This window comes from Microchirus variegatus (assembly GCF_963457635.1).
Source record: "Microchirus variegatus genome assembly, chromosome: 11".
NCBI classification, from domain to species: domain Eukaryota; kingdom Metazoa; phylum Chordata; class Actinopteri; order Pleuronectiformes; family Soleidae; genus Microchirus; species Microchirus variegatus.
Window position 1 is genome coordinate 20049154 of NC_139812.1, and position 14343 is coordinate 20063496.

At 40.8% G+C, this 14343-nt stretch overlaps 1 protein-coding gene across 1 annotated transcript in view; it reads right to left on the reverse strand.

Annotated features, from left to right (window-relative positions):
* LOC310934218 (E3 ubiquitin-protein ligase NEURL1-like) overlaps positions 1-13680 on the reverse strand; it is a gene marked incomplete at both ends in the record, with an annotated part of 47588 nt that extends 33908 nt beyond the window's left edge. Inside the window, 3 exons of the mRNA XM_083897892.1 lie at positions 1084-1405; positions 4251-4492; positions 13647-13680. Coding sequence (XP_083754018.1) covers positions 1084-1405; positions 4251-4492; positions 13647-13680 — 598 coding nt within the window. The remainder of the gene's footprint in view (positions 1-1083; positions 1406-4250; positions 4493-13646) is intronic.
* Positions 13681-14343: the final 663 nt, after the last annotated feature.

The following is a 14343-nucleotide window of genomic DNA, read 5'->3' on the forward strand; positions in this document are numbered from 1 at the left end:
ATAAACGAATAATATTGATGAAAGTACTGGTTTAAAATTTTTTTTAATTTGGCTAAGGGGAGAACAATATGAAATTTGTGGTAGCATTAACACGAATTTAAAAATACTGTCACCCCTGCGAAATGTAATTCAATTACAAGAATTTAAATTGCTGTAAATGATTCTGTACAACCTGTTTGCCTCCCTTTCTCAAACCTTTTTAAACCAAATTGAAAGAACTTGGTGGAATGGATTTCAGACATTCTGAAGTTTTCCCCCCTTTAGGGACGTTTCTTTGATACTAACGACCGTAGTAACTATACAATCAGCTTAATCTCCCCACCATCTTTTTCCACTGAGCTATTTGGTGGGTGCGTGGGGGTGCGGGGGGGGGGGGGGGGGGTTGCACACAATCTACAACGCTAAAGCGTTATAGTGAAAATCACCCCAGTGAAAGAAAGAAAGAAAGCCAAACACTTCTGTGAATTCACAATATTCCTCATTCAATACAGTTCACAAATCTAACCGAGTGACCTTGTATGCGAAGGTTTCGTGCTTTGACTACTTGGCTTTTTATGTTCATATACTTTCATGATGTTTTTTTTGGGATATTGGCTTTAAAATAAACGCAATTGTGTGTATCTTTGCAGTGCTTCGTCGTGAAAGAAATGCACTATAAATAATATTACAATATTAATAGTAATGACTAGAAACTGGATCAAATGGAAAAGTCGCCATATTCACCACAACAATTCAAAGACGTGTTTAGACCCAAATCTAAGCAGATTGTATTGTATTGTATGATCGAGTTTCAATCTCTCTTGGCGTTCTTTCTTGTAGGAGGGAATAATAAGGTAAGTCCCAGTTGGCTGTATTCATGTGGGTTAATGTGAGAGTACGTGTTAAACATGACAATTCTCCTGAAACTGAATGTGACGGTTGCAAAGTTCCTTGATGATGGATCCGTGGGACACAAGCACGACAAGTCCTGGATATTTTTCTGCGCATACCCATATATTCACTATGCAGAAAACTGGGGAAAAGTCCTTTCTAGATCTATTTCTACTCAAATAAGGATACAAAAGAAAAGAAAGCATTACTCACCCAGCAGCTGGACTCCTCTGGTGAGGCCGTAGACGTCGATGAGAGCCCACAGAGGTTCAGCGACGTGCACCCCGCTGAAGAACAGCATGGGACTTGAGTTGTTGATGCGGTAAAACACCCGGCCCTTCTTGTCCACCCAGAAGGAGATGATGTTTCCCTCGTTGGAGAGTTCCTCGGGCAGAGCTTTGGCCCAGAAGCCGCTCTGGGAGACCAGGTCGGGACAGGCGTACTTGGGCAAAGTGTCCGGGTTGATCCGCGAAGGGTCTTTGCACGTAAATCCCAGACGCAGGGCGCCGCTCCAGCAGCACTGCTTCTTAGTAATCTGCAGAGAACAATGTCAGCGTCAGATATTGTGTCGTTTTCTCTTTTGTTAAGTTAAATGCACCTGAAAAAGACCAATGAAACGCAACAGAAACTCTCTGTCGAAGTGAAGAAGTGGGGTGGGTATTTTTATTTTGCATGTTTTAGCATGCGCTAGTTAGCAAACTGCAGTAACGTGAATAAAAGTGCAATGTGATTAAGTAAAAACTGTATTATGGAAAGATAAAGTTAGCATCCAGCTATGATGAGCTGGTGCGTTGTCATTAAAAGTACAAAAATATTGTACTCAAGTACCAATACTTTGATGAAATATTACTCTAGTAGAAGTAAAAAGTAGTTCATTTGAAATTTACTTTAAGTAAAAGTTACTTAGTTACTTTGCGTGGGGTGTGAGGGTAGTAGAAATATGACAAGGGCTCAGAAATCCGAAACTATTTTGGAGCTCACGCGCCCGGCGCGACACAGGATATTACGTCGCTTTTGGCCACGCCCTCTATGTTCACGCACCAGTGCTGGTGCTAATCACATCATCATTCGTCTGGTTCTGGTGTATATTTTCCCCCTGTAGGTCTTCATTGTGCTGAATTTTTTATTTTTTACTCAATAACGGATAGGATTTATAAAGTAACTAAGTACAATACTTGAGTCAATACGTACTCAAGTAAAATACAAAATCCTGATTTTAAATTGTATTTAAAAAATACAAAATACACAAAAAAAAGTATTAAATACAGTAACTTGAGTAAATGTATTTCGTTACTTTCCACCTCTGCTTTTTACTGAATAAAACAGTGAAGAAGAGATACGCACTTTAGTTCAGTTTAAAGCCTCGATGTGTAAACACAAGACCTTTGTTTACTCAAAAACAAAGCACTGCAGCTTTAAACGTCACGACTTCACCACTCCACAGGTTGGACTCGAAGACAGTTTGGAGATTTGACGACGGTTCCGTTTCTCCGTAAACAGTCCCAGCTGCGCAAATTTGCTTATCTGAATGTTTTTGCCACAGCACACACTCTGATCGGTTAGATATCTACCTAACGTTGAAAAAACCCCCCAAAAAAACAAATAAAAGACCACAATATCGCTCAGTGAAATTCTGAAATTCTGCACAAAAAAAAAGTGCTTCTAATCTGCAAAGGCCTTTAATTTGTAGCCCGCGGTGAAATGTCATTAATTTTGCAGGGTTTTGGCCACAAACCATTTTCACATGATGACAAATCAGACGAGTTCTTATGTGACAAAAGCCTGAGGCGGGAACATAAAGTTGCTGAGATGTCGCAGTCTGGGGCATGGCGTAAAAGAAACACATTTTCTTTTAAACAAACTTAAAAACCCGGCTACCTCGGTATGTTTATCACCTGCAAGTGATTTTTGTCTTATTTGGAACCTCTATTTGCGTTGCATTTTACTGTACATGATAACAAGTATTCCTCACATGGCAATGATTGCCCTGCTCTCTCTCACTTTCGAGACATAGATGGGCTGATAAGTGAAGTGGAAACTTGTTCTAAGCTGCTGCCGCTTTGGCCCACACAAGAGCAGAGAGAGAGAGAGAGAGAGAGAGAGAATGAAAACAAGGGAGTAAAAGGGAAAGAGTTCACAGTATATCACAGACTCGTCTAATATTACAAAATACAATATGAACTAATGACAATACTGATGTTTCTTGGCATTGGTGTACAAGTAAATGGGGAAGCTCGTCTCGTGTTAAATGAAGCGATGAATTTTAGAGGAAATTACGGGCGTCAATGCGGTGACTAATGTTCGTCACGCTGCCAACCTAGCATAATGTTTTAGAAATTAATGCTAATTGCATATATATGGATCGTGTACGCTCTTGCATTCATTTCAATTAGTGAAACGTGTTAAAGTGAAAGCGAGAAAGGACATTTATCTTTAAATATTAACATTAATATGTGCTTAAATGAAAATGGTTTTGGAGTATAGGTATAGTTCTTACATGCTTGTCCAACTTGCACCATGTTATAGTGGTTTATGGTTTGTTCCAGTTGTCGTCGGAAGTCAAAACGTCCGAGTTCCTAGTCGAATGTTTCACCCCATTGGGTCAGATTTCCATCCGTCTTAGTTAAAGGTGCCATATGTAAGAATGTGGCCAAAGACGGTTACTACATTCAAATTCAAAATACCGAGGTCTTTTAGGTTTCGTTTTTTGACGTAACTGGCAACCCGTGGTTGAGCGGCAGCTGAGACTCTACTGACCGCAATGATCGGCAGACGACGGTAGGTGGCGCCACATGCCAAAACATGGTTTCAAAACATAAACATGATTTGCAGTCTGCAAAATTTTTTTTAATGCAAATATTTTGACTGTACTGTTGTTGTTGGTGAGTTCAGTTTGTTATATGAACATTATTCCTACATATTGTGACATATTAGGAGGATTTTATGGTCAGTTGCTTTAGATTTATTACATAATGCACCTTTAAAACTTGAACCGCAACTAACGATGATTTTCATAATCCTCGATTAATCTGTCGATTATTTTCACTATTAATCAAGTCATCGTTTGGTCCATAAAATGTCAGAAAACGTTGAGAAAATGAGAATCAGTGTTTGTCAAACCTGGAAATTATGACGTTCTCGAATGTGAATGATTCGAATGATTCAGTTTTTAATGATTTCTTTGTTATGTGGAGCAAAGAAACCAGGACTTTTAAGTCTTTGTACCCGATCGACAGTTCGACATACGCTTGCATCACATCTAATGCAGTGATTTTGACCGGAATCAGACTGACACTGAGTATCTCGTGTTATTTTAACGTGTCAAAAATAACAAACTCTGGGTTTGAACAGTCGACCACATGGAGAAGTTTCCTCTTTACCTTCAGTCGAACTTGCTCGTACACAGCGATCGGTCTGTTGCTGAAGGTGATGGCGTTGCAGAAGCTGCCCTGTCTCTTGACGGTCCTCTGGGACATGTCCATGATGATCTGTGAGCCTTTGGTGGTCGGGTGGAAGTGCAGCGGCATGGACGACAAATTCCCACATGGCTGCATGGGCAGGCACCGCCTGGGTTTGTAGTGGCATCGGTGGGACGTTGCAGGAAATGGTCCGTTTAGAGTATCTGTGTAGAGGAGGGGAAAAAAATGACAGTTTGGTCAACACTAATTCTCCCAAAAACGTCTGCACCATACGCTTTGTTCCACGTCCTCATAATTTCACATACTTTTGTTTTCTCCCTGCACCTGTCACAGCCAATTAAGAGAGAAAAAACCATTAAAATGATCCAATGCTCTCACATTCTATTTCTACTCTCCACAACCACACACCTACAGAAAGAGGGTGAACAATAATATGTAAAGTAAATTACTGACAAAAATGTCCTTGATGGAAAAAGAAAAATCGCAACGACACAATTGCTCACTTGGTTGTGTAATTACAGAGAACAAAACAGCTGCGAGAAGTTCATACAAAATGGTCTAATTTCAGTAAACGGTCATTTCCAGTAACACTCGTCGCTATTTGTTATTCTTCATCTCGCCAATTTCAAAGTGGTGAATGTTTCATTTGCGGTTTTACTTCTTTTCATGCTGGAACACGTCCGCACAAGGAGGAGAAGGATGAAGGAAAATAAAATACAAGGTGTGAAGACAGCAACTGTTATCAATGTGAGATTTGAGGCTGAGGAACACATTTACTGTCATAATTATCTTGACCCAAATCATTTTTGATTAACAACATTATTGCAATAATTGAAAATTCGGTTTGTATCTGTTCATCTTTGTTTTTTCGTTTTTTTTTAAGAATATTGGTGAAAATGTGGTACAAAATGTAATTTTACTAAAACTAAAATGCATCATACAAAAAGCACTGAAATATTACAAAATGTGACAAAAACGGACTTAACTTACAGACATATTAAACATTTGAAACATGTTAATAACAAAAGTTTTTCACAAAAATTACTTATTTTCTATAAAAATACTTTTAGAGAACATTTTAAAGACAATCGTCATGATAAAACACCAGGTTCTGCAATGACTGGAAAGATGCAGGCTCCCCCTTGTGGCACTACAATTGGCACAACAAGTAAATGACTAGGCCTGTATGCTGGTGATGGAGACAGCATTTTCAAGTCGTTAAAATACGAACCATTTTCTAATCATTATTGACTGTCCTGATTATGATAATTTACAAAGTCATCCATCCATCCATCCTTTTATTCAGTCAGTGTGTTTATATGCATCTTAAAAGTCTGATTGAACTAAAACTGAGCTTGTCTTAGTTGGACTAACATACCTGGATAACGAGATTCATAGTCTGATTACTTCTGCATGTATACGCTTAGTCAGACTGGAGTTGGCCTTGTCTGTTTGTTTTTCTGTGATGTAAATGTCAACAGGATTAATTTGCACTAGCCTATAGAGAGATACAGCGCCACCTATGGAGGTGGAGTCAGGCAGACACGGCGAATAAATCGATTTTCTCCTCCGCATGTATACTCGGACTAGGCACATTTTCTGGTTGCCTGTCTTAGTCAGACTATGGCCTTATCTCTATTAAACTGTGCATGTAAACGTTCTGATATCCGCACCCTGATTCCTTGATCAACCGTTCCCATCGCATTTTTGTTCACACTACAGATTTGTGTAGACTCGTATTTCACACAAACACATGCACTTACACACATATTAGATTTGTGTACCATGGAAATTATGACTGATCCTAATAAGTAATGGACTCAAAAGATTATTTTTTTCCCCCACCACATCAGATCTATGAATTTTCTAGGACTCATCATGAGTCTGTCTTCACACTCACTCTCTTTCATTATGACAAACAACGCGGCCCATTAAAGCGCAAAGCTGATAGGTCACTTTGGTTTAATGAGGGAGACATTGTCTCCCAGACTCTGGGGTTCTCATGAAATCCAAGTCAGGGTTATTACACGATGAACAAATATCAAGGGATTTTATAGTTTCCTCTCTGACAATGCTTTAGTCATCTCTAAAAATGACATTTTAAGGTTTTTATGTGCCGTGAAATCGAGCCAATCTGCCAAGACAGGATGGCAAATAAATAATTCAGGCCTGATTAACACTTCCATGTCCCTGAGAACTGCTTGTGTTTTCACACTTAAGATTTGTGTGGGAGCTTCTCGCCTGTGAGGGAAGAAGAAGAAGAAGAAGAAGAAGAAGTCTGTATTTATGAGCCTTTGCTTAAAGACAGCAATTCTTGTGATTCATTGCGTGACCTTTAAGGGTCAAGAGGGTCGTAAAGAAGAGTGGAGACAAATCAGTTGGGACTGTCAGGATAGGCAGTGACTGATCAAATGACTTGAGGCTGCAGGCACGTCATATTTGTCATTGTGTTGAACCTAGAGAAGACAGCTTATTATAGAGTTAATTATGGTCTTATTCTGACTAAATCAGACTTCTAGAATACATGTAAGCATGTTAGTACGACTGAAATTGTACCAAATTTAATTTCTCAACAATAATATGTCTGGGATAGGTACTCAGTATGAGCAGAGTCGAACTCAAGCGAGCCCGAGTGCTCAAGTGAAACCCAGAAATAATAAAAACAAACCAAAACCAAAGCTGTTAAGGATGTTGGACTGTCAGGGAGACTGATTTTATGTTGTGTCGGTTTGAAAAGCTTGATATTTTTAAGTGAATAGATCAGGGGTGTCGAACTCATTTTCTCTGAGGGCCAACTCAGCATAATGGCTACCCTCAAAGGGCCAGATGTAACTGTCATACAGAATAAATGTAACTAAACGTAACCAAATATAATGTAAAATAAAGGTAACTACTCCGTAACATATTGCTAAATATACAATATAAACATATACAGTGATACACTGCAATCAAGTGGCAGTGGCGTCACTTTGCGGGGTAACACAATCACCATGCATTGTGGGAAATGTAGTTTATGGTCAACGCACGCCTTAAAGCAGCATAGACCTATTTTAACACAGATTTTCAAGACCAATTAATCACTCGCCGGCCACATAAAATGACGTGTTGGGCCACGTCTGGCCCCCGGGCCTTGAGTTTGACACATGTAGAATTGACGGTAAGAAGATGGATGGTGCTCGACATGCTAACAACTAGCTGCTAGCTTAACCAGAAACCACCTAATACAAACAAGATGAAAGGAGGTTTGTCATCCCCTAGAACTTAAAGGTGAAGTAAGTAGTTTATAGTGACATCTAGAGGAGAGGCTGAAATGTACTACAAAGAACTGCTCCTCTGCTCACCCCCTCCCTTCCCTGAGCGCTACGGTATCCGCACCCGGTCAAATGTCGTCCTCGTTGTCTTTCTCCGTGTCAGCAGATGAGGTTCGTGAGGCGAGGGAGAGGGCGAGCTACCGCGGCCGTAGCAGACGAAGCGGAGAGAGTGGAGGCGGGACTTCCGCTACAAGTAAAGCGACGCTTAATTTGTTCTCTCGCGTTTGTTTATGCTAATAGTGGCAATGCAACCGCGCCCCGCGACCATATTATTTTACATGACTTTTTGAAACACTACGAAAATGAAACAAAAACTATTATACAACGACTAGAGAATGCAGGAGCACATAATATGTATAAAAGAGCGGATTTTGGGTTATATAAACTACACATAAATACTACACAGTGTCCCTTTAAGCGTGCATAGAAATCACTGACTACTTCGGTTAGTCGGACTAAAAAGGGTCGATCAGAGCTGCTGCGACTGACCGCATCGCCACAACCGATCAATCTCTAAGGCAGACACGGGGAGAAACAAGCTAACTCCGTAAAAAACTGTGAGGCAACAGTGCTAACCGCTAATTCACCGCGCCGCCCCTGGAACGAGGTCACTTGTCCAATTACAGGCAGAATTGTAGCTCAACTGTGCATGGAAACACGCTGATAGAAACATTTAAAATCGGCCGGTCTTTGCCTGTAAATCACAATCAGAGGCTCTGCCAAGTGTTCTGGGCTCAGCGCAGTGTAATTGTTCAGATCTTCATGTGCTCTTGCATCAAGCAGAACAATGCTGAATTGTACTCGGCCGCATAACATTGGTCTCACATGAAGTCATAACAAATCCTTTGACCATATTACATCCATGAGGTCATGTCAGACGTGATGTCTTCGGGGGAAAAATACACAAAAAACAGGAATGTATTGTACTCGGGAGGACACCCCTGCTTCACAATCTAACCAGAGATTATGATATTTTCTTCCATTCTGAGCTGTAATATCATTTCTTCTGTCCTTACTAATGAATTTGCTGCAAGACGATGGGATAATCAGTGACCAGAACCTTGACCTTGTTTGACAACAAGCAATTTAAAGCTCACATAGAGTGGTCCTGTTGCACATATATGTTAGTTATGGAGGTCTACTTACATATATTAACTTGTTTTTATGGTCAAAAACCTCCTAGTTTCTGTAAATGAGCCGAAAGAAATCCTCTTTTCTGACGGTGTTTTTCTGCTGCGAGATTTCAGAGTGAACTTTCACCCCCAGAAGACAGAGTCTTGTGATTGGCCAGTACTATCCAGCACATCCGTTCTCAGAAGCGCAGCGCCCCCCTCTGGAACAGTGGATGCACTGCTCCTCATTATCAAAACATTGTTTTAACAGTGTTTAAAAATAGCTTCGTCACGACTCCCCGCCGCAGTCCCTTTTATGACTTTAAACCGGAGTCAGACCCAGAGTCAGAAGACACTGTCGCTCGTGAAACACCTCCACAACGGACGTTATTCTTCTTCTGCGGTTCAATGTATGCAACCGGATGTGCCCGGACTACCGCCCCGGAGCAGGACGATCGGTTGTTCAGGAGAACCAGTGACCAATCAGTGATCTCGTTGAGCCCCGAGATTACAATAAAACACAACGTTCTCAGCAATGGCTGAACTGTTTGTTTCGAACCGTCAGGGCTTCATTAGCTAGGTAATGACGCAGATACACACAAAAAAACAGCGTTAATAGGAACTTCCAGTCTAGTTCCGCTTTAAGGAAGGGTAAGGTGCACCACCAATACCATCACCACACACAAAACCTTTGTGTGCCTTTGTTACCATTAACTTGAAGGACAAACAATTCAGTTTGAATGGCCAGAGTCACCTGGTCTCCCAACACTCGTCTGTGTTTTGTCCTCTAAACAATTGTCCTGACGCAGAGTGACGTAGGCATCAAGGTGACTGTAGCACACGGGCAGCAGCATGAGGAGTCTTTGTGTTCTACTTTAGCACATGTTAGTCATAGGTTATGTGGTAAACAAAGGTGATTTACAAATGCAAATGTAAAGGTCCAGTGCCTAAGAAAGAGTGACCTCTAATGGTGAGACTGCAGATTGTAACACAGGGAGGACTATAGAGAACATAAACCCTCGTAAATGTAACAGGAATTTATTGGAACTTAAAAATAAATAAAACATTCACAAACTGCCATTTTAAATATGTCCTAGGGCTGTAAACAAACATTTCACAGCTGCATCTTACAGCAGTCGTTTCACTTAATTATCTCATTGTTTGTATTCCCCCAAAAAAATGTAAAGAAAGAATACGACAGAGACGATAAATCAAGTAAATAAGAGGTAACGGCGCCTCTTCGTCCAAATCTTTAGCACTCGATCACACAAAACTAATCACCCGTCTTGAAAAATGGTCCGACCCGAGGTCAAACGCTGAACATCGACAGTACAATCAGGCGTCTTTGCCAAATGTGAAGAGGTGAGCGCTGAATGATTCATGAGTCCTCGTGCTGGACGGAGCCGCTGACACATGACAGGGATTATAGATATTTACGTTGTCGGGGGCCCGGGCTGAGTTCTTGTCAGAAGGCCAAGAAAATCTTGCAAGCGCCCCTGTCTGCACCTGCAACCTCGGCGGAGAAATGGGAAAACTACTGTATGTGGATTGGCCCGTGTCCATAAGCCCATCTGGGAAATGAGTCATATTTACCGTTACCAGGTACTGTACTGTATAACATCAACCAGAACAAGTCTGACTGGTATCAGTGGACATTTTACATCCCGTAAAGTCATTGAAGACTGACCTCATTAGCATTCAGAAAAAAACTGCACTGTGTCCGTCCGACAAAACGTAAGGTACAGTCCATTAGCTCTGCATCTAATTTCTTCTAGTTTCTTATAGTGCAATTTATGATTAAGTCATTATTTGCTTCCATAAAATGAAAAAGAAAGAATTATTGTATGAATTATTATGAAGTGTTGTTGTTTTGTTCAAACAAACAGACAGATACAGTAGCCTGGACTTGATTTACAGAAATACACATCACAGTATAGCACCACAATCCCCCCCAAAAAAAAAAATATTAGAAAGCATTGTTGCCTCTCCACCCCTCTTCTCCAGAGACTTGAGGTTTGCCAGGAAGTTTGAAGATCAAGTTTCGCACAAACTAAAAGATGAATCTCGGAGGAGTAAACTAAACGAAACTGGCCGTTGTCATCAGAGAAGGCAGTGTTTTCAATTGACCTCTTTCCTGGTCTTAACTCCTTTCATTTTACAATATAGTGATTAAAGGTGCATTATGTAATAAATCTAAAGCAACTGGCCATAAAATCCTCCTAATATGTCACAGAGACTCAGGAATAATGTTCATATAACAAACTGAACTCACCAACAACAACAGTACAGCCAAAATATTTGCATTAAAAAAAATGTTTTGCAGACTGCAAATCATGTTTTGGCATGTGGCGCCACCTACCGCCGTCTACCAATCATTGCAGTCAGTAGAGTCTCAGCTGCCGAGCAACCACAGGTTGCCAGTTACGTCAGAAAGCGAAACCTAAAAGACCTCTGTATTTTGACTTTGAGTGTAGTAACCGTTTTTGGCCACATTCTTACATATGGCACCTTTAAGTCTTACAACATGTTGGGATCAGTAAGAAATAGCCTCAAGAGCATCTGCCAAAGCTGCTCAGTTTCCCACAGTGACACGCCTCTGTCTCACAAGGTGAACAATCGTTAAAAAAGAAAAAAAAAACAAACAAACTGAATGTGGATCACGACCAAAATCTGATAAGTTCTTCCACAGAGACAGAAAATTTCATCTAAATCGGCCCCTTTTGTTGAGCAATACTGTTCACAAGAAAACAATCAGACAAACACGGCCAAAAAAAAAAAAACCCATAACCTTGGCAGAGTCAAACTATTCTGGCCTGAAAATGCAAGACACGTCCTCAAACTTCCAATGCAACAAACAAGTAAATGATGGCGTCCAGCGCACCTGTTACCTGAGAGACATACAGATGTTGTGACTTGTGCCAACACGTCGAGTGTGATCACTTGACACAACTGCATGTGGGCCAAAAAAAACAAAACAAAGAACCAAGCAGGTGGTGAAAGGTAACTGTTTTGGCAAACGGCCGGATTCCGTTTGTTCACTTGATTATCCTGGTTTTCAGCCTAAGCTGTTAGAACAAAGAGGCAGACATGTTCAACACAACTGCTGTCTGCAGAAGTTACAGAGAGTTTTGAACACAAATGATTGAATTTATTAAACTTAAATTTAAATAGCCCTCAGGGCTAACAACTAAAACAACTACTAATGGCACTTTTCCATTATACCGTTCTAGCACGACTCAACTGGACCCACGTCGATTCATTTGCTTTTCCATTAGGGACAGTACCTGGTGCCTTTTTTTTGGTAACTGCTCTGGCGACGTTCAAAGCGATCTGAGCCGATACTAAGATGTGACATCAACAGTCTGCCGGCCACCGATTGGTCAGAGGGTGTCGTCACTGGAAGAGTCACGAGTGAAACGTCCGACACGCGAATCAAAGCGAACAAAGCCGAACTGTAGATCAGTTGAAAGACTTAAAAATCCCGAAAACGTGTTAATCTCCCAAATTTAGCAGAGGAAATGTTTAAAATGGCTAATATTTAACAGAGGAGTCTTTAGCGAAAGCTGGCGATCAAAACCCGGTCGGCTGTATTTCGGCGACTGTCAGCCGGACATGCGGGAAGTCGATGAACAAATCTTCTTAATGAACTGATTCTAATGAATCAGTTACACTGAAAACAAATTGCGCTGACCGTCACTTGTTTGCGTCACGTATAAAACAACATCACGGCCCCGCCCACATTGAGGAGGTACTATGATGTGATGGAAAACTATGTGACTGATGCTAAACCGAGTCCCATTTTCCCCATAGCTGGTTTCTATTTTAAAGTCACAGTATGTGCGTTAAGCCATGAGGGACCTCTTAATCAAGACAATAACAGCAATAAATAAATAACGACATCTGGAAGCATTGTGGGGACTTTATATCTTTCAGTCTTGTTTGTTTTCACTACAAATTTGCGTTTTTGGGAGAGGTTTTGCATTAGTCTTGTTGGTTTTTATGTACTTTAACGCAGAAATATTACATATTATGACTTATGTAACTGTATGTAAACTTCAGGAACATGCGTTTGAGGAGCGTCTCATATAGGAATTGGATTTAATTGAACTTCATTGTCATAGTATAAATGCAAAAGACAAATAAAAAACACAATGCTGAGAATAATAATAATAAATAATTGTTAATATTGCCGATTTCCACAATCATTATTTAATAATATATTTTTCTAATGGAGAAATTAGAATTGAAGAATTAAATTGTGGTTTAAAAACAAATTCTTTCAGCCAGGAAACAAACAGCACTTGTGAAAGAGACACATTTCACACTTCTGAGGTGAGACATGAATGCAATTATGTGTGTAATATATATTAATGTGTGTTTGCACATAAACATTCTTATAGCTGCTATTAATGACATTTCTTTTGTGATAAATCATTCTCCATCACTCAATAATTTCTCATTTAAAACACATTTTGTTAATGTTCTATGTTTGTTTTTTTATTGTATAATGCAGTGAGCTTTAACTTTTCTGTAGTTTTATTTGTGTGGTGGATTTCTGTCAATTGAGCTGCTCCTTTGAGTACCTGTTGAAAATGTATCATCATAGTTGTGTCATTCTGCTGCTTTTGTTGTTTTATTATAGCCCAAGTGTTTCCATGGCGATGAACGGCGAGATTTCCTGTGATTATTCTTTCATTCAGAGCCAGTCGTGACTTACAGTAGGTGTTGAAACTTGGCGAGAGCAGCAGCTACTTTGACTTCTCATTTTATTTTAAGCATCCAGGACGCCTGTACAGTTTCCATGCAGGCAAGACACAAGGCTGCACAAGCGCAGGTCGACACCGATCACACCGGCTTCTGCCGTTATCGCATCCAGTAATAAATAAGGAGAATAAGTATAAAAGGCACGGTGAAGTGATGCCACACGCTCTTACCGTAGATGGTGTTTCTGGTGATCTGACCTCCCATGGCTGGATGCAAGGTGCGTTCACCGTTTCTCTGTCAAAGCGCCTGGATGATCCACAGTCACTTCACACGCAGCTGCGCGGCGTCCACGGCGGCGACATTGTGCGCACACGACGCCGCTTACGCAAAAGTCCGGACAGTGAGTGAGTGAGTGAGTGAGTGAGAGGCTTGTTGAGAGTGTGTGTGTGCGTGCGTGTGTGTGTGTGTGAGCCGCATCCGACATGAAACAGCAGCAGCTGATCTACAACACACACAGAGCGCGGCTCCTTCCAGAGCGCGCATGGTTCATCATCATCATCATCATCATCATCATCATCACGCTCAAATTAACATAAAAGCTGGTGGAGGTGGAGCTTCCCATGAATATTTACGCTGGAGAACCAAAGAGAAAGAGAGAGAGAGAGAGAGAACTCCAAGTCTGCACAAGATCTAAAATCAACACTTAAGAGCAGGGATTCCCAAAGTCTGGGTCGTGACCCACAGATGGACATCCAAACTTTGTATGAAGGTTGTGACAAAGTAATGTTAGGAGAACCAAATGTGCAACCAAAAACTAACGTTAGGAGAAATTTAGGAAAACTTTCCATCTCAACCACAGGAGAACCTACGGCTGAACCTTCGGGGAACGTACCCACAACCAAAAGTTTAACGTTCCCAGAACCTTCT